We start from the raw sequence: 22,796 nt of genomic DNA, 5'->3' as shown, positions 1-22,796 counted from the left end.
CCACGATGCTTCAGTCATCAGCCATGCTTTAAGAGGAGAAGCATGTAAGTGCGGCGTTAGAATCCACCAACTTATGAGTGAGGCAACAAGTTGCTCAGCGATTCCATGAACAACGATGTTCTCCCAAAAGATGCAAAGACGTGCGTCTTAGAGAAAGCCTGAACATGAACTAAAGCATTTGAAGATGTGCAGAAGGCACACACAGGAACCAGAGTGGAAGCACAAAATGACCTGGCAGACTTCATGAACCATCATTCCACCAGCTCGTGGACACTTATGTTATCCGAGGAAAAAACTATTCAGATACATTTCTCTTCTGGAAAAACTATATAGGAGATTTCTCCCTTCTACCGATAGATTTCATAGCAGCAAAAAGAGACAATAACAAATCCATGGAGCTTGAGACATTTGCAGAAACAATTCCACTTGATGTCCAGTGTGGTCATACGAATTGGGCTAGATGGGATTGTGTAAAATGTAGCAGAAGCCAGACTTCTGGAGGAGGAGAAGCCAGATATGTATCATGCCCTGGCTGATAGTCAAGAAGCAGTATACTGGACTGCCAGACCCTTCAGTGATGTCGGGTATGATATGGCCAAAGAGCAGTCTCTCAACAAGGACCATGGGAAGCATCAGCATCTTTGCACAAAAGGTAAGGCTCTGACCAGGGAATACCTGACTGCACATTTTAAGGCAGCTTTAACAACTATGGCCAAATAAATGTGTGGAATGCAGCCTTCAGCAACAGAGCTCCACGAAGAAGCTGCCCCAAAGTGCACGGTTGCAAATGAAACTGCTGTCCGAGATATTATAAAAGCCGAGACTGAAAGAATGACAAATCCGTGTTGCACTGAACCTGGAAGAAGCCCAGACAACAGAGAGCTGCTTGCGAACGTTGCAACGTCTTCTGTGGCCCCCACCTGAAACTGCACGAAGTTTGTGTGTGATAAAGAGAGAATGGCACACAAGGAATGAAGTAGCCTATAACCAGTAGGCTGAAAAGGGTTGAGGCAGGCCTCTTTGATCCCACAAAAAAGGCATAATCTCAAATCATTTGGTAACCTCAACAAAACAGATGAACAAAAGAAGAAACAGACAGCACAATCAATAACTATTGATAGTCAGCAAGGTGACAGGTATTGTCCAGTCCAGAGATGTTGATATCCAGGGTTTGATGAAGTATATCCTGGCACCTGTCCCACTTTCCCTCTTCAACTTGGATGGATCTCTAAGAACAACCCAAAAGAGCAACACATTGTCTGGGTGGAGAAAAATCTGTCAATGGTTGAGCTAGCCAACGTTAGCAATTATTGACCCCCTGATCCCTCTGCAGATGGCATGCCAACACTGCCAAGTGCAAAACTTTTGGCGAGCTGCTTGATCAGCTGCTAAACCTTATCCCTAGCCTAACATGGCAATTCACTGCTGCTGTTGGTGACAACTATGCAAATGAAGCCTCAGCCAAATCTGGTGAGCGAACCTACGGGGGGGGAATGTCCAAATGCAAGAAGTTTGAGACCCCATTGTGTTAACACCATTACCAAAGCAACGCTTGAAAAGCTCATCAAATTCAAAGAACAAATCTAACATTGCAAACTTCCTCTTCAGTGACTGGGTCGTGAAGTGTGAACAGAGTTGGTTGCCTGGTGCTGAAGTATACCTTGCTGGTGGGTTTCACGACCTCGCACGAGCACTGAAAGTAGTGCCAGGCAACCATTCTGCAATACCAGAACTTGAGGCAGATCGCAAGGAAGCAGATTTGCGCATGGTTTTTGCATGTTGCTGATGAACACTTGGACTAAACAGGGTGCTAATGAGGAGCTTGGTCTCAGAGGTTGCATCTATGCGCCCAAGACAGTGTTCTGTTCTTGGGGTAGATCAATTCTATTTCAAAACTGGAGTTGGCCCAAAGAAGAGAGATTCATTCCTATGCACAGCGTAGTTAGGGAACGGGGAACGGACGTGTCTTATGTCACCATTCATGCTGTCAATGGATTTAACTCTACTTCAGCTTTCGGTAACATGGGAAAAAATTGGCTGAAGCTAGCAACTGAGCATCTGGAGAAGTGGGTGGAGAAGGAATTTAGAGCTCTTCTCTCCCTCCCCTCCCCCCAGCCCTGGACAGCAGGAATGTGCAGGAAGGAATGCTCCAGAATGCCTCTCAAACCCCCATTTGGACACCCCAACCCTCAGTCTCAGGGCTCTGTGTCTATGGCGGGCATTGAGACTGCTTGATCTCAATTCCTCACTTGGTCTTGGGTGCGAAGGTGTGGCCTGTGCTGACTGTGTCTATTCTGCATTCCCCACCCTGTGCTTGTGGCATTCACAAAGCATGCCCCTTCTCAGCTCTCTTACCGTTAGAGATGCGTCTGTGATATGAACCAAGCACATCCACTCTCAGCAATCCCTCTCCTCTGGCCTCGGGGCTAATATGTCTGTGGCCTGCCCATTCTCAGCTCCCTTTCAGTCACAGTACTCTTCGTCACGTCTCTCCCGCTGCATTGTGGACTGTTACACGCTCTCTGGCATTCCCCCACCATCACACCGGGGGTCACGGCCCACTCCTCGCGGGTTCATGCTGCCACGGCAGTTTTCCTTGCAGACGTCCCATGGCAGGACATTGGCCGGGCGGCCACTTGGTCCTTCATCCATACCTTTACAACCCATTATGCCCTCACCCATGCCGCGGTGGCAGATGCGGCTGTTGGCCATATCATCCTTCAGACTGTGACTTCTGGAGAGCCCTCGCACCCGCCTTCACGCCGAGTATTACTCAGTACTCTCCCACGTCTGGAATCCACATAGGGACCAGCACTCAAAGAAGAGGAGAAGGTTACTTACTGTAACTGGAGGTTTCTTTGAGATGTGTGGTCCCCGTCTGGATCCCAATCCCCAATCCAATCCAATGCTCCATCCCCCCTGCTCCGGGCTCTCCTCCTGCCTGGTAAGAGGGAACTGGAGTGGTGTCCATCCCCATGGCCTCTTAAGGTCTCGGACACGCCACGCAGTGGACGCACGACACACGTGTGAGTCAACCAGCACCACTGTGAACAGTTGCGGCTCTGGCACCTGGCAAGAATGCGCACCCCACATTTGGGATCCGCACAGGGATCATCACTCAGAGAAGAACCTAGGAGCATTACTTTGAATTCATGGCATGGACTGAGCTGACCTCACCGGAGAGTTAAGAAAGAACCAAAGAGTAGCTGAATCAAGTAGTCCTAGCTCAGTAGCAAGATTTGAAGGGAGGTAACTGCAGCTTTTTCAAAGTCAACAGTGGTATCTTTGGTGTCTCAGTGGTATCTTTACTATCCTGTGGTAAGAAGCTAGCGTCTAGATAACGTGTGCTACGAGTTCTTTCCCAAGAAGAACAGAACAAGTGAGCAACTGCCATCAACGATGGCCTCCTTCAGGCTGCACAATTAGGTGCAAATTATCAGCTATACATATGGACTCATGCAACAGTTCAGTATCTTCAAGTGTCCCCTGTCAAAACCAGATGGGTGAGAAGATAGTACGGGACATCTTGTTCCTCAAAGACGGTCTGCCACCTGCACCAAAAGTCATCCTCACCTTTTTGGAAGCATAGCTGAGGAGATGCAAATGCCGCAGGGAAGATTTGATGGGATCCTATGCAGGCAACTGTGACAATGACAAGTGTAGAAACACAGTACGGAACACATCGGACACAGGTTGTGAGGGACAATAGAAAGATTTCAGCTGACTATTTTTTTAAAGTAAATTATAGCTCAAAGTGGTGTAGCATTAAACATTTAGTAGCTCATAGTTAGTTACATGTAGGGATTACATCAGAGTACATGTTATTCACACAATATATTCATGCAGAACATTCTTCTGCTAAGAATCATTACTGTAATATAAGTAGTTTACATTTATTGTCATTGTATTCAGTGATACGAGTTTGAGCATTGGCCTGCTAAACCCAGGGTTGTGAGTTCAATCCTTGAGGGGGCCATTTAGGGATCAGGGCAAAAATTGGGGATTGGTCCTGCTTTGAGCAGGGGGTTGGACTAGATGACCTGCTGAGGTCCCTTCCAACTCTGATATTCTATGAATTACAGTTGTACCATGTGGGCATGAGACATACAGTTTTGGTGTTCTGCTCAGCCTGAGGCATATTTTATAATTAGGGGGTAGGGGTCTTATTACCTGCATCATTTGATAAAAGCAGCAGACAGAAATCAGTCCGTTCTACAAATGACGACAAATATTTTGTGACAGAGAAAAACTGACCCACTTCCAGCACCTACATCTGCCCGGAAAATCACCACCAGAGATGGACCGAACATCGTAGCAATGAACGTTTTTTTACCTGATGGGTTACTCCTTAATGCCCAAAATGGGTCTGGGCTAGTAGACTGCTAGCCCACATCCCCAAAACTACCACCACTATTGGCTGTCTTTACCGTTGTGGCCAAGGGAGGGGGGATGCTTTTTGTGGTTAGTGCACATGACTGGGACTCGAGAGAACCAACTTCAGTTCCTGATTCTGCCACAACCTCCTTGGCCAAGTTTTTTAATATCTCTATCACTCAGTTCTTGGCCTATAAAGTGGAAATCACACTTCCCTATCTCCCAGGGGTGTTGGGAGGATAAATTCAGTCATTTGTTGAGTGCTCAGACATACAGTCCCATCGCTGCGTGAATTTATGCTCTCATTTCTAGGTGATCCCTCTCGGTCCCAAATGAGGCCTGATGCTGCTTGTGCTGTCCCAGTTCTGTGACTAAAAAAGAACCCCCTCAATCCTTCTGACCAGCTCTGAATTAATTTAAAGGGAATCATGGGGTCTAAGCACTCATGAATTCTCTCCCCCTGCATTGGAGTTTGCTGCAGTAGGAACTAATTCTTCCAGCACCTTGCCCCCACATGGAAACTGATGTCATCTGTGTATTCGTTTGGTTTTATTTAGACTGCATCAAATTAAATCCAATCCTTGAATGCAAAGGGGAAAAAAATCCTCCTGCTTCAACGCCCACCCTAGATGATTTAAATGGAAAGTAACAAGGCTTTGGTAGCAGAATAAAGGGATGAAACCGGAGCTCTCTCTGCTGTTTAACTGTAATTCCACTGAGTCTGGAAATCAGTGATGTCATTTGCTTGCCTTGCTTAAGCTAATGCCCTGCTAAAGAGCAGCTCCACTCGCTTTTTCCTCCCCCATCTGTCTGAGAAGCAGAAGACGATGAGCCAAAGCCAATGCCAGCGCTGAATTTGGCCCAAGGCAGCAATGTGGAGTATGGACATCAGGATGGTGAAAATACTTCTCTCTGTTGTAGCTGCCCCTGGAATATTGTGTTTATTTCTGGGTGCAGAAGAGAGCCGTACCAAAGAAAGACGGGGGAGTTGGAAGGACTGAGTTACACGGAAAGAGCTTTGTGTAATATGACTAAATGATTCAAGGCGAGGCACCTGATAACTGTCTAATGGAGGAAATTACTGAGGGTAATGGGATAAATATTCAGAGAGAGAACATTTGGGCTGAAGATCAGGAAAAAACTTTCTGACAGCCTATCAGGCTTCCCAGGGAACTGACGCAGAGCCAATTGTTTGGGACATTTAAACCCCAGACTGGACAACGCTAGAAAATTGCCCTTCAGCGAACAATCCCAGCTTGGCAGGGAGGTAGGCTGGATGATCTCAGAGGACTTTTCCATCTATGAATAACTTACCCTTTTTCCTGGCCTGAGCAATAACATCTGCGGCGCTTTTGCTCATCACCTTGGTGATGTACAGAGGGCAGTTGGTCTGGTTGGCGATGGTTATTGCCCGGTTCACTGCTTCAGCCTCCACCTAAAAGATAAAGCCAGCTGTACGTTAGAACACGCTCGACTTAGCGTGGCCAGCTCTTCCGACTCGCCCAGTTACAACTTTGTTTTCTTAAGAGCAGAGGGTGCAGGGGACTCAAAGGAGTGGGGTGGGTTTGGTGGCTTTAAGCCATTTAGATTCCAGGTGCTATAGGGATTGGATTGGCCCTTGCCATAAACCAGGGCAGCCTTGAGAGCGGCTCCAATTTAGAGCCTCCATGCACAGAGGCTGCTCTGCAGCATCTAAAATCCCCATAGCTGGTCCAGGCTACTACACCCAGTCCTGCCCCAGCTTCATCCTCCCATGCCCCCTCCACTGGGGCTTTTCCTCAGTTCCTCCCCAGGTTGGATCCGGGCTTTACAGCTGTCATGACACTCTGATCCCTTTACTTGATTTACAGGAGCTGGGACCGCAATGACAATTTCACCCACAGGATTTTTCCATGCAAGGACAGATCACATGACTAATATTATCCTTATTGGTTGAGTGCGCTCAGTGTGCTCAGCACTGCACCGAGGTGATCCCTGCCTTGAGCACTTTACTATCTAACATCACGTCCTTCTGTGTTTCCTCTGGAAATACCTGAGGCATTGGAGAAAAGCATGTTTCTCCATAAACGATCCAACAGTCATTAAGTGCTCTACATGGGAGAAAATTCCTTCCTGACCCTTGCTGGCAACACACCCTGAAGCATGAGAATTGATTGCCCTTATTATGCATTACTACACATTTTAGTCAGTTTCTTTATTCAATCATAGGCATACTGGTGAAATTTGCCCTTGTGCAGAGGGCCAACACAATGCCAATGCACCAATTAAGCCCTAAAATTTCATCCATAGGAAAAAGGACACCCAACAAAATAAACAGCAACCCATCCCCTTAACGCCGTACCGGGGAAAGGGACAGGCCTTGAAGACGGCAGGCTCTGGTAAGCCAGTGGGAGAAGTCAATTCTAGAGCTGACAGCCCTGCCACTAGATGGTTACATCCTGCAGGAATTAGGCCAATGGTATAGACCAATGGAAACTTCAGCTCCACAGCCCCTTTCAGGATCAGGCCTGTCACTAAACCTTTGTTGTTAATGGGCTTGCAAGGGAGCAGAACGTGGCCAAGGCACCATTAACTATACTGCAGCAGCTGACCTCAAGTGCAAAGGTGGCTCCCTGTGACTTGGGCTGATTCTCATTCTAGGCAGCAGCACGACTGGCAAAGCATCCGAATTACGCTGAAGGAAGAACGAGCGTCTGTGCATCCACTTCTAACTGCAGGAGGCAGATGTAACGAACAAGCCAAATAAGGGAACGGCCCCATCCATTACATCAAAGAGTCCGATTCCTCCTTAGGATGCACGTTGAAGGCCTGAGCTAATCCTCCAGGATGCTGAGCATCCTCTTTTCCCTTTGAAGTCAACGGGAGTTGCGGGTGCTCAGCACTTTGGGCCCAAGTGTCATGCAGTTTTCCTCCAATGCCACCATCTGTTACTGTTTTCCTTATGCAATCGGGAAAATATGTCAAGGAATACAAGGGTGGATGGGAAATCTGGATGCAGATGTTCGCACACAGCATAAAGGAAACAGTCCCCATCCCCAGAGCCAACAATCGGGGGGGAAAAGGAGAGGATTTGTGTTCCAGTCGGGCTGGGCATTGTTCCTCTCAATCCGCAACAGCATTTGAAACTGGAAGATTTATGGCTGGCATTAAAATGCTTTTGGATGCTGCTTGCCTGAACAAAGCAGAAGGAAAGTAAATAAAAAGAGGAGGGAGCTGTGAAAATGATCTCACCCACCGGGCTTTCAGCAGCACCACATCTGGCACCCTTAGCAAAGCCCCCATACTTTGGAGGAACAATCAGAATCTCCTTGTACAGAAAGGACAGCCCTCACAGAGCCAAGATTCCATGGGGCAACGTCCAGCCCAGAGATACTGAAAGCTCAGAGGAGCACAATACAGAGGGAAGAGAATTTAGGACCAAATCCTGTGTTGTTACTTACACAACAATTTTCAAAAGGACCCTAAGGGATTTAGGTATCCACCTCCCACTGAATTCCAGTGTGATGTGGGCACCTAATCCCAGCGCAATCAATGGGAGAGGAAGGATGGTCCAATGATTAGGACACCAGCCTAAGTGCCAACTCCACCACAGACTTTCAGTGTGACTTTGGTCAAGTCACTTGGTCCGCCTGTGCCTCAGTTTCCCACGTGTAAAACAGGAGCCTTAGAGCTTCCCTACCTCCCAAGAATATAAATACCTAAGATAGATAGAACTTTGACCCTATGCACAAATTCCCACCGACTTTTCAGGAAGTTTTGCCCAAACAAGGACCAAGTAAACAATGAACAACAACTTGAGGGTTTGGAGCACAGAGAACTCAGCTATAGTGAAAATCCAATGGGGAGTCAAATCCTGAAACCATTACTCAGACAAATCTCCTGAGTTAATGGGAATTTGCTGAGGTTTAAAATATGCAAGAACCCCAGGATCTGGCCGAAGTAAAATCAGAATAAGGGCTTCCGGATCAGGACCAGAATGAAAGAGAAGCAAAGTTCTGAATAGTTTCACTTTGCAAGCTGCAAATAGCAATTCCAGTTATAGCTGAGTGAAAATGAGTTCTTTTCAGTGAAAACGAGGATGTTCCAGGAGGGAAGAGAGACTACCGTGACGTTTTGAGGAAGCACAATCCAGTGGCTGAACCAGAGAGGGATGAGTCACATAATCTGGGTCCTCCATCATCAACAGCCCCCGCTGCGACACCTTGGGCAAGGATCTCAAGCCAAATTTTTCAAGTGTCCCCTAATTTGGGCCTTCCGGTTGGAAATACCACAGGCCTGATTTTCAGAGGTGCTGAGCATCAGCAACTCCCATTGACTTGAGAAGTCATTATGGGCTTGCAGTGCTTCTGCTCATGAGGCCAAAGCATTTCAAGTTGGCTACCTAACCGGTGAGCCACCTGAAGCTAGTGAGCATTTTTGAAATTTGGAGCCATTCTGGTTCCCAGTTACCAAGGCTGTAACAGGGGGCTAATGATACTTATAAGGGTCTTCAGCTTGAGATCTCCAGACTTCTGACACAACAGAAATATCTTTGTCACAAGCGCCACAGTAATTCAAACAACATATAATGGACATCATCATTATCATCTTAGTATTTATTGCACGGGCAGAACAAGCAAACAAGAACTACCAGTCGCAAAATCCTCTTTTCCCTTCCTCCCTTCTGTCTGTGAAACCAACATTTCCTAGGGCACACGACGTGCACTATTTTTCTGGCCACATTAATCGAGGCATGAAGTTCTTACTGGCAGTATATGACATGACCCAGAATAGGCGGAATTAAGTGAAAAATGTGAAACGTCCTCACCTCTTCAGGTCTACTCAGTACATGCCCTTCAGGGCCTGTGATTCCCAGTTCCAGGATCCTTTGCTGCTCCTAAGGCAGAAAAAAACAGGAAGATGGCTCAAAACAATGTAGTTTCTCATTTCAGGAGCTGGACATATTTGGAAGAGATGTAAAACTGAGATCCCTGTCATTTTGTGCTCTCTAGATATCCCACGGTACTTTCACAAAGGCAGGAGCAGTAGAACCAGCGTTCAGACTAACTCCCCATGTCTGGATAATTACCAAAGCTCTGCAAATCCTGGCCATTTCATTCGCAGTGTTGTCATGCCAACCTTTCCTTTGATTTCACTTCACAACCCTGCACGTTTCAGGTTTGAAAGAACAAAATAAACTTCCCACAAAACTAGCAGGCCACGTGTTGAAAACCTGTTCAACTCCAAGTTGCATGATCTAGGCATGACGTGTAAAGTAAGTATGGCATCAGCAACAGGAACCAATTATTGACTTATTTATTTATATTTCTATTGCGATAGTCCCTAGAGGCCAACCAAGTCCAAATCCCATTGTGCTAGGCGCTGTACAAAATGTATAGTAAATGTTTCTTCACTTCCTGTCCTAAACTGCTGTGTAATATTACTATACACGGGGGCTGCATTCAGTGATGGGCAAAGAGATGTATAGTTTGTAACTGTTATGGAATAAAAGCTAGTAAATAAACTTGAGGCATTATCGTTCTCTTACTGGGAGTTCCAAGGGCTGTAATTTTGAACTCTCTCGGCTTTCTACATGGAAATGTCTATGCTACTTGAGACAGCGCCTTGACATGGCTTAGTGATTTCCTGCTGTGGGTTTTAAGAGCGGGATTTTCGAGTTTGAACACCTGACAGCACAATGCAGCTAAAATTCCACAGAGCGAACAGATACGATACCTCAGCAACGATGTCACCATTCTCAGCATGAACTTGAGCTATGGCACCTATATCACGGATTACGCTCAGGACCTCGTATATCTAGGAGAAAGAAGGCACACTGTTTGATACATACCTTTTGGTCTTGCAAATACTCCAGTGTTCTCGTCGCTTAAATGTCCTTCAACTTAAACTGTTATGTAAAACTGAAACAAAAGGGAAGCGACCAAGACAGACAAGCTCTCTTTAGCTTGCCTTAAAAGATAAGGCAGTAGACTGGGACTCGGAGCTGGGTTCAGTTCCTGCCCCGGCCATTGATTTGCTGAGGAGCCTCGAGCAAGTCCCTTCACCGCTCTGTGCCGCCGTTTCCCCATCCATAAAATGGGGATAACAATAACGGCCTCCTTTCTAAGGCACTTTGAGACTCACAGATGAGCAGCACGATATAAGAAATAGGTATTATTAATTATTATTATAATGGAGCACAGAACAGAAATTGGTACATTCTCCAGGGCATCATCGGTAGAAGCTCTAAAGGCCCAAATTTTCAAAAGTGGCATCTTTAATGCCTCAAGTCGTGGGTGCCCAACTTGCCCCGATCCTCAGCGCCCGCAACTCCCACTGCCTTTGATGGAAGTTGCTCCACCCCTCTGACAACGAGGTGCACTGGGTCTCACGCTGAGCATCCAAACATGGGGGGGTTCACAAAAATCCGTGACCACTTTTGAAACCTCTGACCATATTCTTAGATAAAAAGAGACCATTTTTTCTGTCACCTCTTAACTCAGTTCAGCTCGAACTTCAAACACGGAGGGAAACCTCCGCCACATCATGGTTGGAAGCAAGCGCCTTCTGCAGGTTGGACAGCCCAACAATGAAACGCACCCGATGATGGACGAGTGCGAACAGAATTTTTTCTCAAGGTCCCAGTGATTCCAATCGCAAAACCAAGAAGTGCTTTCCTGGTTAAAATCAGGCCCTAGGTCCCAGAATCACTTGCGTAACACAGGCTAACCCAGCGTGGCTCTGTGTCTCCCTCTAACGACTTGACCACATCGAGAGGTTTATGAGCCTCGTGCTGCCTCCAAATTGAAAGACCTAGGGTAAAATCGTGGCCTCGCTGAAATCAATGCCCGTTTTGCCATTGACTTCAATGGAACGAGACTTTCGGCGCTGCTCTTTCACCTCCAGCGGCAGAAGCGCTTGCTTCCGGATCCAGAGGCGTCTGGTTCGATCCCAGCTGATGGCACAACCTGAGTAACTGATACAGGCACAAAACATTGATTCATAGAGTTTAAGGCCAGAAAGGACTATTGGACCATCTAATCTGGCCTCCTGTATAACACGGACCATTAAACATCACCCAGTTATTCCTCTTTGAACCCAATAACTCCTGTGTGGCTAAAGCATGACTTGTGAACGTAAAGCCCTCCTACCTGAGAATCTGTTAGCTGGAAGTGATCTTTGAAGGCCATGTAAACCAGGAAGGAATTCACACCTAGCAGAGACAAAACAAAGAAAACGCCCAGGATGTACAAGTAATAGGCATAGATAACATCCACGTTGAAGTTAGAAGCGAGCCAGCCACAAGTTACATAAACAAAGTGATCCACACAGAAGTTAATAGATGAGCTGTTACGGCCAGACAGTCCAAGAGCCTGATTCTCCTGCCACTCATGTTGGTGTAAATCAGGAGGAACTTCAGTGAAGCTAATGGGAATACACTGGTGTGAGTGAGAAGAGAATCAAGCACAAGGTTCTTAGCGCTAAAACTGACTATACGGTTTGGAAACTGCAGATAAGACAGTCCTGGCCCTGTAAAATTCCACCTGTCTTGAATAAAGAGGACTCTCCCCTTCCTGCCGGAGTGGACCAGATGCACCATTGAAACAAGTATAGACATTGGCTGGCTTTAAGAAACTTTTAACTTCTTCCCATCAAAATGAACTGATTTTGCATCTGTTCAATGGAACGGTCTGCTACAGACAGCCCAATCCTTCTTGGCTCTGAGGGCCAGATCCTTGGCTGGAGTAAATCAAGTTACTGCCAATCAAATGAATGGAGCTATGCTAATTTACACCACTTGAGGATCTGACTTTTTGTGCCTCCTGGGAAGTGCGCAGCATCCTCAGCTCCCATGAAAGTTCAATGTCAGGTTAAGGAACTCAGCACCTGGCACTATCAGCCCCTTGGACTGTGTGCCACGCATGACAATGGACCGACCCCCCCCTGGAGTCAATGTGAGTTTGTCATTGGCTGCACTGGGAGCAGAATCGATCCCACAGCATGTAATGTACTGAAATATACCAGAGTATGACCGTACAACTGACAAGCCACGGAGAAATAAGATGTGGCTCCCCCAGAGAACAGAAATAAGAAAGAAAGAAATTCAGTCTGCTGTGAAACACACACAACACTTAATAAATCACAATTAAAGGCCACCAGCTTCTTAGCCATGTGACATTTAAAAACTCCACTAGTAAGAATGATGGAGCCCAGCTTGTGGCAGAAAAGAGAGCTAAGCCTTCAGAGCTCCACTCAACACCAAAAAGGAATACGTCTTTCAGATTCAGCTTTGTGGGAGGCTGAGCAAAAAATGTAAGAAAAATACCTTCAAAATGGGTACTGGCTGCCTGGTTTCCCAACCCCTCCTGCTAGACGGCTGGGGAATTACTAACAGAGCATTTCTACAAAGCATTGTGCTGACCAAACCACAGTGTTCACAGCCTCCCCTCCCCTGCATTCTACAGACATGACAGGGTAAAAATTCTTAACCAGGATGTGTGGGAAAACCACCATTAGGATGTAAAAGTTTGTTGCTGTTGTTTTTTTCAACCATAAACAGGATGGAAAATCCTTCCAGCCCAGGGATGAAAGGTCACGGAAATCAGAGATGGGAAAGACCTATTCGATCATCTTATCTATCTTGCCCTCCTTTCGCTGGCCATTGAAGGATTGTTCTTCTTGAGTCAGATTCTTTTCTCGCTTACGCTAGTTTAACTGGGATAGCCCAGTGGTTTGAGCATTGGCCTGCTAAACCCAGGGTTGTGAGTTCAATCCCTGAGGGGGCCATTTAGGGATCTGGGGCAAAAATTGGCGATTGGTCCTGCTTTGAGCAGGGGGTTGGTTTAGATGACCTCCTGAGGTCCCTTCCAACCCTGATATTCTATGAACTCCATGAGTTACTCCGGACTTGCATCATTGCACGTGAAAGCAAAGTCAGGCCACCTCTATCTCCCCTGGATGACTTCCAGCTCTCTTGCTGACACTGGCCAGTGGGGAGAGATACGTCCTACGAGAGTGTGTCTATCACTCCTTCAGGGAGATGCCCATCTCCAGAGAGGGTCCAGATCCTCCACTGCTGCAGCTCACCAAAGCTCCATTGACTGAGGATCGGCTATGCCTTGTTCTGAATGACCCGGGTCGCTGTCCACGGCAGCCCTGGGCAGTACCACCCCAGGCATCACATCTTACCCCCTGCACACGGTCAGTGCAGTCTCCTGCCTAAACGCCACTCCAGAGGGAAGGAGGCAGAATGGCAAGACTGGATTCCAGTCCCACCCTATACACTAACCTGGCTTCTCCAGCCCCCCTACAACACTGCCTCCTGATGTACCAAGCCCCCACCACCACCACCAAAAAACAGACACCATTCTGAACCCTGATCTGGCCAGTAATTTGACCAAAACAAATAAAAAAGAATAAAAAGTATCTACAAGGGCCAGTCTTCAGAACCAAAAAAAAGAAAAAAAATTGAATCAGTAAAAACATATCGATTTAAATGATCCCGAAACTTACCATGGTCTTTCACCAGGGCTTCCATCTCCTCCTGAACCCCTTTATGCCACTCCGTGATATCCACATGCAGAGAGTAATCGCAGCAAGACTTGCTATCCGCCCATTCTCGCCACTGGTCAAATGCAGTGAGTAAGCTGGTCCCTGGTTCTGGAACTACGTGATCAACTGGAAAAAGACAAAGCATTTGCACCCGTGAATGTGCGTCCAAAGGCCTTTCGCATCCATCCAAGACAGACAGCGCTTTCCACTGACTCTGTGAAACAGGATGTCCCCCCGCCCAAAGAAAAATTGGATCTGTGCGTTTCCCAAAGCCCGGGGTTCAAGAACCCACTCTGCCATTTGATTACAAGCAAAAACTAAAGCAGGAAATAATTCAGTTACTAGAGTGTGTTACACTGCAACTGTATGTGATTGGAGCAGAGGAAATTCCTAGTTCAAAGCCAGTGCAAATTCAAACCATTGCAGTTATACGTACATTTATGTATACGGTTACTCCTCTGCTTCCTATTAGGGTTACAAACAAACAATGACAGACAATACTCCCCTGCATGAGCATCAGTGAGTAGTTTTCCAGTCAAACTGAGGGACATCTTTCTCTACTCTGTGCCCTCTGAGATGCTGGATAAGGTACCCCAAAGGGTTTGGAATGTATTTTTGTATTATTATAACATCTAGCAAGCTCCAGTTACGGACCAGGACCCCACCGTGCTCAGCACGGTACAAACACAGAACAAAAGGACTGTCCCTCCCCTAAAGAGCTTCCAGTCTAAATACAAAGATGAGATTAAAAGATACCCTGTCTGCACCTACTTGCTGCTACCATAATCCCACAGCTAACATCAAAAGGCGGAGCAGCAAAGACTCCAGTGAGCAAATTCAGCTCTTCTTTAAATCCACCACACTAACTAAGGCTACAATTGTCTTTAAAACCTGCTAATAGACTCCCAATTTGCACACTGCAGTCAATGCAGAGACCATGGCAATTGGTATATATTCACGCACCCCCTCAATTAACTTCTTTTAAGGTGCCATTTGTAGATCCAGGGTGATAGTTACCTGTGTGCAGAGGGGCCCAGCCAAGATCAATGCAGCACTTATGTCCACCTTCAGCCCAAGGTTCAAGTGGGGCTTAAGTGGTGTACAGTAGACCTTGCGATTGCTCTTGGCACAAGGGTGACCTTCACCTCAAATACGTATGCACAAGGGAGGCTTTCCGAGTGTCTCTACAACTTCAGATTGGAGAAAAGGAGCCCCTAGTCTATTGTTTTGATTTTTTTTTTTGCACCAGCCGTATAACCTAGCTGTTAAAAACAACAGTCAATGCAAAAACTTCAGATTAAAGCCCTGTCTGAGTTGCCGATATTCTGATATTAGCCCACCAATAATGACTCCAACCCAACCCCCCTACATTCCAGTTCATCATCGCCCAAGGTGGGTTCTGCAGCATGCCCAGGGAAGTTGGCAAATCTGGGTTCCGGTGGATGAAGGAGGGGCAAGTTCTAAACGCCTTCACGGAGAATGTGCTGCCAGCCACCTCTTCTGAGAGGACTCCAGTTCAAGGGCCTCTACTGATTGCAACTGGAGCAGCATCAGGGATGCAGGTCCGGAGCCATTAGGGACTTGACAGATTAGAACTAACACCAATGTCGTAGGTACAGGCATGGTCCAGTGAACTAGGAGCCAGGAGATCTGCATTCTATTCCTGGCTCGGCCACCCAGCAAAACACTTCCCCTCCCCGTGCCTCAGTTTCTCTGCCTGTAAAATTGGGATAATGATATTACCCTCCTTTGTAAAGAGCTCAGAGATCAACAGGTGAAAAACCCTAAAACCCTGAAGCATGACGTTTAATATCTCCTCCAAAAACTGTTTAACATGCAAGTACTAAGAGGAGCTCTCTCTGGATCCAGCAAGCCCTGAGGACAGCGCAGTCAGAGGGCTCCTCATCCCAGAGAAAAAACACGAGCATGGAACAAGGCCACAAAGCCAGAGTCTGAAAGACTGGGCAGCTGTTCAAGGGGGAAGAAAAAAGACATAATCTCATGGTTTCAGAGGTCACAAATTGAACTTGTGTTGGGGTGGAGGGGGAGCAGGGAGGGAGGAGAGCTTGGCTGATTGTACATTGGCCAGCAAGGGGGGAGAAATTACATGAATCCTGCTTAGTTATCAGCAGACAAAACAGAGCAGTTTATTTTTAACTATATTGTTAAGTATCAGGATTGCAATCAGCCCAGCATCTGGCTCTAACTCTTGATGGAAATGCTGAAATGAGAGACAGAGTCCTCAGGCCTCTGCCGTATCACAAACCATCCCTTTGCTCTTACTCAGAGCCAGCCAAATCATCCAAGATTTACACGAGAAGCTTGGTATAAACAGCGTCACTTCCCTGAATGCCTCATTAGCCACAGCCAGCTGTCTGAATTGGTAACAATGTCCCCAAACGGCCTGAGATGAGCAAGTGTTCCCGGAAGTAAAGAGGATTACGTAAAGCAACCATCTTTGTTGCACGAATTAAAAGCTTTGGCCATCGCCTCCATTTTTGTGACGGGTGGCTACGTGACTGTCCGCAAGTAACGGTTACAATATTTGTGCCCTTCGGATGAAGTTGTGCCTGCTGCTAAATGGAGCAAGTAATTGTGCCCGGGAGGAGTGTGTGACGCCGAATGTTTGGCCTCTGCATCGCAAGTTCAACTCCAGCTTAGCTCTGTAGCCACGACAGCTTCAACGGCAGCCTTTTGTGAAATTAGTTGGTGTGTCTCAGCCCGTCGTGAAAACCAGCTGCTTCCGCTCTGAATAGTTGACGCCATATCTGACACCCTCTTGAACATTTAAGAATTTAACCTCCAATGCCCAGGTGAGATTGTGTCCCCAGTGGGAAATGAGGCACAAAGACATTAATTGACCCAGGTCACAGAGAAAGCCCGTGAAAGGGACTGAAATTACAGCATAATCTCCCGAGTCCCAGTCCAGTGCCCTTACCACAAAACTGTTCTTCCTTGGGCCACTTATTTATGTGTCTGAATATGGATTCGGGCATTTTACTTTTAGGCACCCAAGTCTTAAAATGTTGGGCAGAGTCTTCCTGAACCTCAGTCTGCACAATAATAAAAAGAGCACAATTATTACCTAAGATGCCATGATGCGGAGAGGCTTACATTGTTGAATGCTTGGACGAAAAAGGGCTACAGAAGTGCAAATTAGAGCGCAAAGGGATCATTAAGAAATCTTGCCCCCAGCACGAAAGGGCTAAACACCACACAGCTGTAAGATCTCGGCGCAAAGGATCGACTCTGATGTCTCGAATCAGAACTTTAATCGCTCTCTTATTTCATGTGCTGTCCAAGTGTGAGTAATCGGAGGCGGGGTAGGGAGATGGAGAATCTCTATCTGATCTCTGACAAAGTCAAACCACCACTGGTTATAATAAGGCCATAAAAATGGAGATAGTGGCACATCTGTGAGGGAAAAAGTCAGCACTAAGGATTAGGAACATTTAGCATGGAAGCAGCGTTGCCGACGCATCTTCTACAGCTTCCTTTAGCTCTTTGATGGCTTGAGATGAGGCAACCCGAATCTTGCTCCCTTTACGCACTCAGATCAAAAAGCTGATCATCATCATCATGGAGACAATACAATGCCTTTTGCAAGAGTATCTCAGGCTGCTTTGCAAACCACATATTGCTAATTACCACAATGTCTAAGGACCAACTGAGAACGCAGTCCCGGCCCTGCACAAACGCAGAGTGATAGGTGGGCTCAGCCACAAAGAGCTTACAATATAAATGGACAAGAGACACAGAGTGGGTATAACACAGAGTAAACAGCGTGACAGTAACATGGGTATAGTAGCAGTCAGAGACTATGGTAATGGGTACATTAAAAACACTGGATAGATTTAGATTAGACAGCAACACCAGACAAGACATATTTGCAACCAAGCGCAGCGTTACAACTGGTCATTACGGCCAGGCATCAGCAACAAAAGGGCAGAGACCAGACAGATCCGTTGGCTGTTTATTAGGATGGTGCCCTTTTCTCTATTTAAGTTCTCAATTAAAAAACTATGCCCTTTGCCACAGTGGAGAGTTGATAGCACCGAACAAAGAGGCCACGTTTACTGCAGGCTACCGCGTGATGGTCTGATTGTTGTAGAGACACAGCAGGAATTAAAAAGGCCCCAAACTCGGAGTGGAAAACAGATCTGGAACCCCCTCTGAACGCCTTCAAATTTCCAGGAGGGGAAGGGAGTGGAGACTCAAATCTACCCCTACAGTTTTGGTTCCAAATCAGACCTAGGCGTAACCTACACACAGGTTTGTACTGATGTAACTATTTTGGTTAGAGGTGTGATTTTTCTATCAAAATAGTTGAAATCAGTACAGCCACAGTGGCCACACAGTTACACTGGATAAAGGTGCCTTATGCTAGTATCCCTGCAGGTATAACTATAGAATCATAGACTATCGGGGTTGGAAGGGACCTCGGGAGGTCATCTAGTCCAACCCCCTGCTCAAAGCAGGACCAATCCCCCAACTAAATCACCCCAGCCAGGGCTTTGTCAAGCCTGACCAACTATATAGTATATGGCAGCTTTCTATCGATAGAATGTGTCCACACTGGTGGGGAAGGAGAAAGACTCAGTATGTTTTGTGCTTTTTGGGAAGAGGGCCAACTGAAAACCAGACCATTGAGGTCATGGCCCAGTCCCCCAGCCGCTAGAGGCTCCCTCAACTGTTCTTCAAAATGAAAATGTAAGAGGCAAAGCCGCAGCTGGTATTGATGAGCCTATGTCCATCTAAGTCTTTTAGACATCAGGGTCAGCCACCAGAATCAAACAGGATCGGCTCTTTCACACTGAAGGGAAAGAACTAGGCACTGTCCCTGGATGAGTGCGTGACAATTGGCCCTTGCTAGACGACCCCCCACTCCCATTAGCCCGAGCAGGAGTTGTGCACATGCATCAAAATAGGAAGATTTACTTCCAGGCCTCAGACAGAACTTGCTAGCACGGAGGGAAACAGAAGCTTTTTCTTTAAGGTGGCCATGCTTCACATGTCTCCAGAGAAGTTTACGAAAATCCATCTGCCTCTTCCTCCCTTTTTCCCACACTCCTAGCTTCCCGCAATGACCCTTGGGTATTACCTGCTAGCAGACCACGGATGCAAGGGTTCCTGACCCACTAGAAAATGTAGAAAACCCAGTCTCGCAGCTTCACATGTGAAATGCAGCATCCCGTTCTGACCTTACTGAACAATTTGTCTCTTGGGAACCCCACTGCTTGTACTGTTGTTAGTTTTTTTCCTTTGTTTTGGAAGCAACAGATGTTCAATTCCTGAAGCAGTATGTGGCTTAGCTACTTCAGGATGGATTCAGAAAAATTCTCTCAGCAGATGCTGTTATCACCTGCTTATTTTGCATTTGTTTATTGCTTTGATTTTCTCCCTTCCCTGACCCAAATCTTTTCATCCTGGTCTCCATTATTACTACACAAACAATGCCAAATTCTAATCTTTAAAGGGGACTGGGTTCAAGATCAAAGTTGAAACAAGTGGTTGATGACACAGCCCGAAAGCACTAAAATTTAAGTTCTCTCCCGTGAGACACAACTGCCTGCAAAACAGGACTTGAGCGATGCACAGACTTTGTGCTGGCTCTCTGGAGTCAATTTAATCTCTAATCCTGAAGGCCGCAACTCCTACTGAAATCAATGCGAGTTAGCTGCCTCAATAACTCTGAGGATCTGCGATGACCTTCCGACTCGTTTGTAAGTCAGGTCTTATTTAGGCCCATTTCCGGTGAGGTAAATGGAGAACCCAAGGTAAGGGCCTCAAAAAGTGGTCCACTATGAACAGAAATCATTACATGCATTTAAATTTTAACCTTCTCCAAAGCGGAACTGGGAATCCCAAATGCAAGAGTGTTGGGTTACTGCCTGGGAAGCAAATGGTGAAACTGACCAAAATCAAAAATGAAACTGACCAGTCTCTTCTTACCACTGCTGAAAAGAGCAACAACAACAAAATTCTACACTTAAGTGCTTAAATATATACATATGTGCCCAGATAATCTGTTTAAAGCTCCGAGGACTGAATGCTCAAAAGACAACAGGAGGCTAAGTAGAAGCTAGGAGCCTAACTCCTTTTGAGCATTCAACCCCGACAGGCTGATTTAGCACCCTAATTTAAGAGTCTGAGAAAATTGCTCCTTAAAGATGGAGAGAGTGACTTTTGTGAGGCACAGCTGGGGAAACCCCAGCAGAAAGGTGAGGAATGAAAACAGGCCCTACTGAAGTTAATGGCAAAACTGCCATTGACTTCTAAGGGGCCAGGATTTCACCCAAGGTCACAAAGGAGGAAATTTGCCCGAGCACAGGGGGCTAGCACGGGCCTCTGTGCACCACTTCAGACCTCAAAATAAGACTTAAATAGGACTTAAGTGGTGCATCAGCCTTGTAACGATCCCGTCCACAGGGGTGAAATTTCACCCGCAATAAGTGGCAAATTTGGGACCAGCACACTGATCCCCAGACTCCAGGCTGGTGCATTACCAGCCATCAACTGGTCCTTTTAACCCATGTCTACAGCACTGAGAATAAGCAAAGATTGAATTGCTTTAAAAAAAAAAAAAAGCTTTTCCCTCTCTTCTTATGGCAAAACCGAGCTATACAACAGAGCACCAGCTGCTGTAACCCAGCGTAGCTCCGTCCAAGGGGCAATGCTTTTTCATGCCAGCGGAGGAGCTGCCTTAGAGATGACGGTGTTTTCGTTTCTAGGATCAGCGGGGTGGCCGTGGTAGCCTGTATCCACAAAAACAACGAGCAGTCCAGTGGCCCCTTAAAGACGAAACGCTTTATTTGGGCCTAAGCTTTCGTGGGTAAAAAAAAAAAAAAACCACATCGTCTTTAAGGTGCCACCGGACTCCTCGTTGTTTTTGTTTCTAGCAAATCTTTATATTTCCCCCCCTATGTTCGTGGGGTGTTCAACAGCCTCTGAATCTGAAGCATATTTTTCCCCTGGGCAAACAAGCTAGAAACCCAATTCCCACGGAAAACCAATGGGATTTAGGCACCTACCTGCTCTGAAAATCCCAACCACAACCCTTAAGACAGTCCCGTTAATTGCCCAGGTCTTCTCTGTCATTCTACGCAGTTTTCACTCGGCTTACAAGGTGCATCTGTTCTTACTCCCAACCCATTCTGACCGCCACCCTCCTCACCCGCGTATCCACTGCCGCCTTTCTGTCTCTGTCATGCTCCCTTCGCTCCCTCCTGGTGCAAATTAATCAGCTCAAGCTTAAAACCAGACAATAAGCCAAAGCGAGATAACAACACTAACCACTGTTAGCTTATCTGTGTGGCTTTAATGTGCCAGAGCTGGCATCTAGCCACGGTGAAATGTTGTGCATCCTACAAGCATCAATGGTGGAACGCTGTGGGGGAAGTCATAACAGCCATTAATGTTTCTGACAGAGCAAAGCAATAACAGAGCTCTGTGCTACATGAAGAAGGAAAGCAGAAAATAAAAGAAGCTGATCTGAAGGGAACATTTCAAACACAACCATTTACAAGGGGGTAAAAAAAAAAGAAAAGAAAAAAGAAAACATAACCATCAGAAGAAAATCCGGGTAGGACAACTGAGTTAGGATGGCAAACATGCCCCTTTGCTAAACATGACCATGTACTTAATAAGGCATCGATCAGTTAACAAAACTGATCAGTTTCCCTGTAACAAAACTTGTCATTGACCAAGCTGCATTGTTTTCCCCCAGCCCTATCAAAATTTGAAAAGACACAGTGATCAAAGGGTTAAACAACATGTTAAAATAGTAAGGATACGCCAGTCTGTTTTCAAAGCATTCAGCTCATAATGTGTTAGAGCCAGGACATGGAACCAGAATGTAACATAGAGACCCTAGGTCTTGGGCAAGTTATTTAGGGGCAGATTTTCTCAAGTGCTCAGGCTCATATAGGTCTCTCATACAGGCACCGAAGTAAATGGCCTGATTTAGATCGTGTGCGCCAACTCATAGAAATTCTGGCCTTTAGGAGACACTTCTGAAGATCTGAGCTCCGTTGTCTGCCAGGCGTCCATCCATGGTTCTCAAAGTGATGAATAAAGATGAATGAATCATCCTGCACTGCACCCTGAAATTCTCTCCAGTTCACACAGCTTGGAGGGGGGGCGGGGAGAGGGGGGAAGAGGCACGAGTGATCACCAAGGCTTTGCCTCCACTAGCTCTTTTGTCGGCAAAACTTTTGTCAGTCCGGGTGTGAAAAAACACCCTCCCCCTCCCCGACCGACATAAGCTTCACCGACAAAAGCACCGGTGTGGACAGTGCTCTGCTGGCGGGATATACTCTCCCGCCGACATAGCTACTGCCACTGGTTGGGGATGGATTAATTATGATGGCAGGAGAGCGCTCTCCCCCTTCGGCATAGAGCTGCTACACAGGAGTCCTTCCAGTGGCACAGCTGTGCCGCTGTAAGGTCTGGAGTGTGGACATGACCTTGGGTAAAATTTTCACCATCACTAAGCAACACAGAAGCCCAAACCCCCCTGAGTTTCAGTGGGACTTGGGGCTCTTCTGAAAATATTAAACCCAAATCTCAAGAGGAGACACTGAAAATTAGGTTTTGATTTTCAGAAGAGCGGAGAAAGCACAACCCCCACTCCTTAAATCAACAGGTTCTGCAGGCGGTCTGCAACCCTGGAAAAACATCAGGCCCTGAAGCATCTCAAGTTGGACACCTCCCCGCCCCCACTAAAAAGAAAACAGGAGGCATCCAAAATTAGTGGCCACTTCTGAAAACACTGGCCTTATACACTTTGCACCTTAGTTTCCCCAGCTGAAAAATGAGGATAACACTTCTCCCTCTCAGAGGGGCTTTGGGCGGGTTAGTCAAGATTTATAAAGCCCTTTGAAGAAGGAGGG

At 46.6% G+C, this 22,796-nt stretch overlaps 1 protein-coding gene across 7 annotated transcripts in view; it reads right to left on the bottom strand.

The window, feature by feature from the left end:
* Window positions 1-22,796, bottom strand: part of DPYSL2 (dihydropyrimidinase like 2) — a 91,996-nt gene that overhangs the window by 20,943 nt on the left and 48,257 nt on the right. For all 7 annotated transcript variants that reach the window (XM_073324853.2, XM_073324854.2, XM_073324855.2 and 4 more), the window contains exons 4-8: window positions 13,867-14,031; window positions 11,505-11,566; window positions 10,090-10,170; window positions 9,182-9,250; window positions 5,689-5,809 (exon numbers count right to left, since the gene is read on the bottom strand). In XM_073324853.2, the coding sequence (XP_073180954.1) occupies window positions 5,689-5,809; window positions 9,182-9,250; window positions 10,090-10,170; window positions 11,505-11,566; window positions 13,867-14,031 (498 nt within the window). The remainder of the gene's footprint in view (window positions 1-5,688; window positions 5,810-9,181; window positions 9,251-10,089; window positions 10,171-11,504; window positions 11,567-13,866; window positions 14,032-22,796) is intronic.

Source organism: Lepidochelys kempii, chromosome 26, assembly GCF_965140285.1.
Source record: "Lepidochelys kempii isolate rLepKem1 chromosome 26, rLepKem1.hap1, whole genome shotgun sequence".
NCBI lineage: Eukaryota > Metazoa > Chordata > Testudines > Cheloniidae > Lepidochelys > Lepidochelys kempii.
The sequence above is the reverse complement of the archived record's forward strand: the minus strand, read 5'-3'. Positions and strand labels throughout refer to the sequence as shown.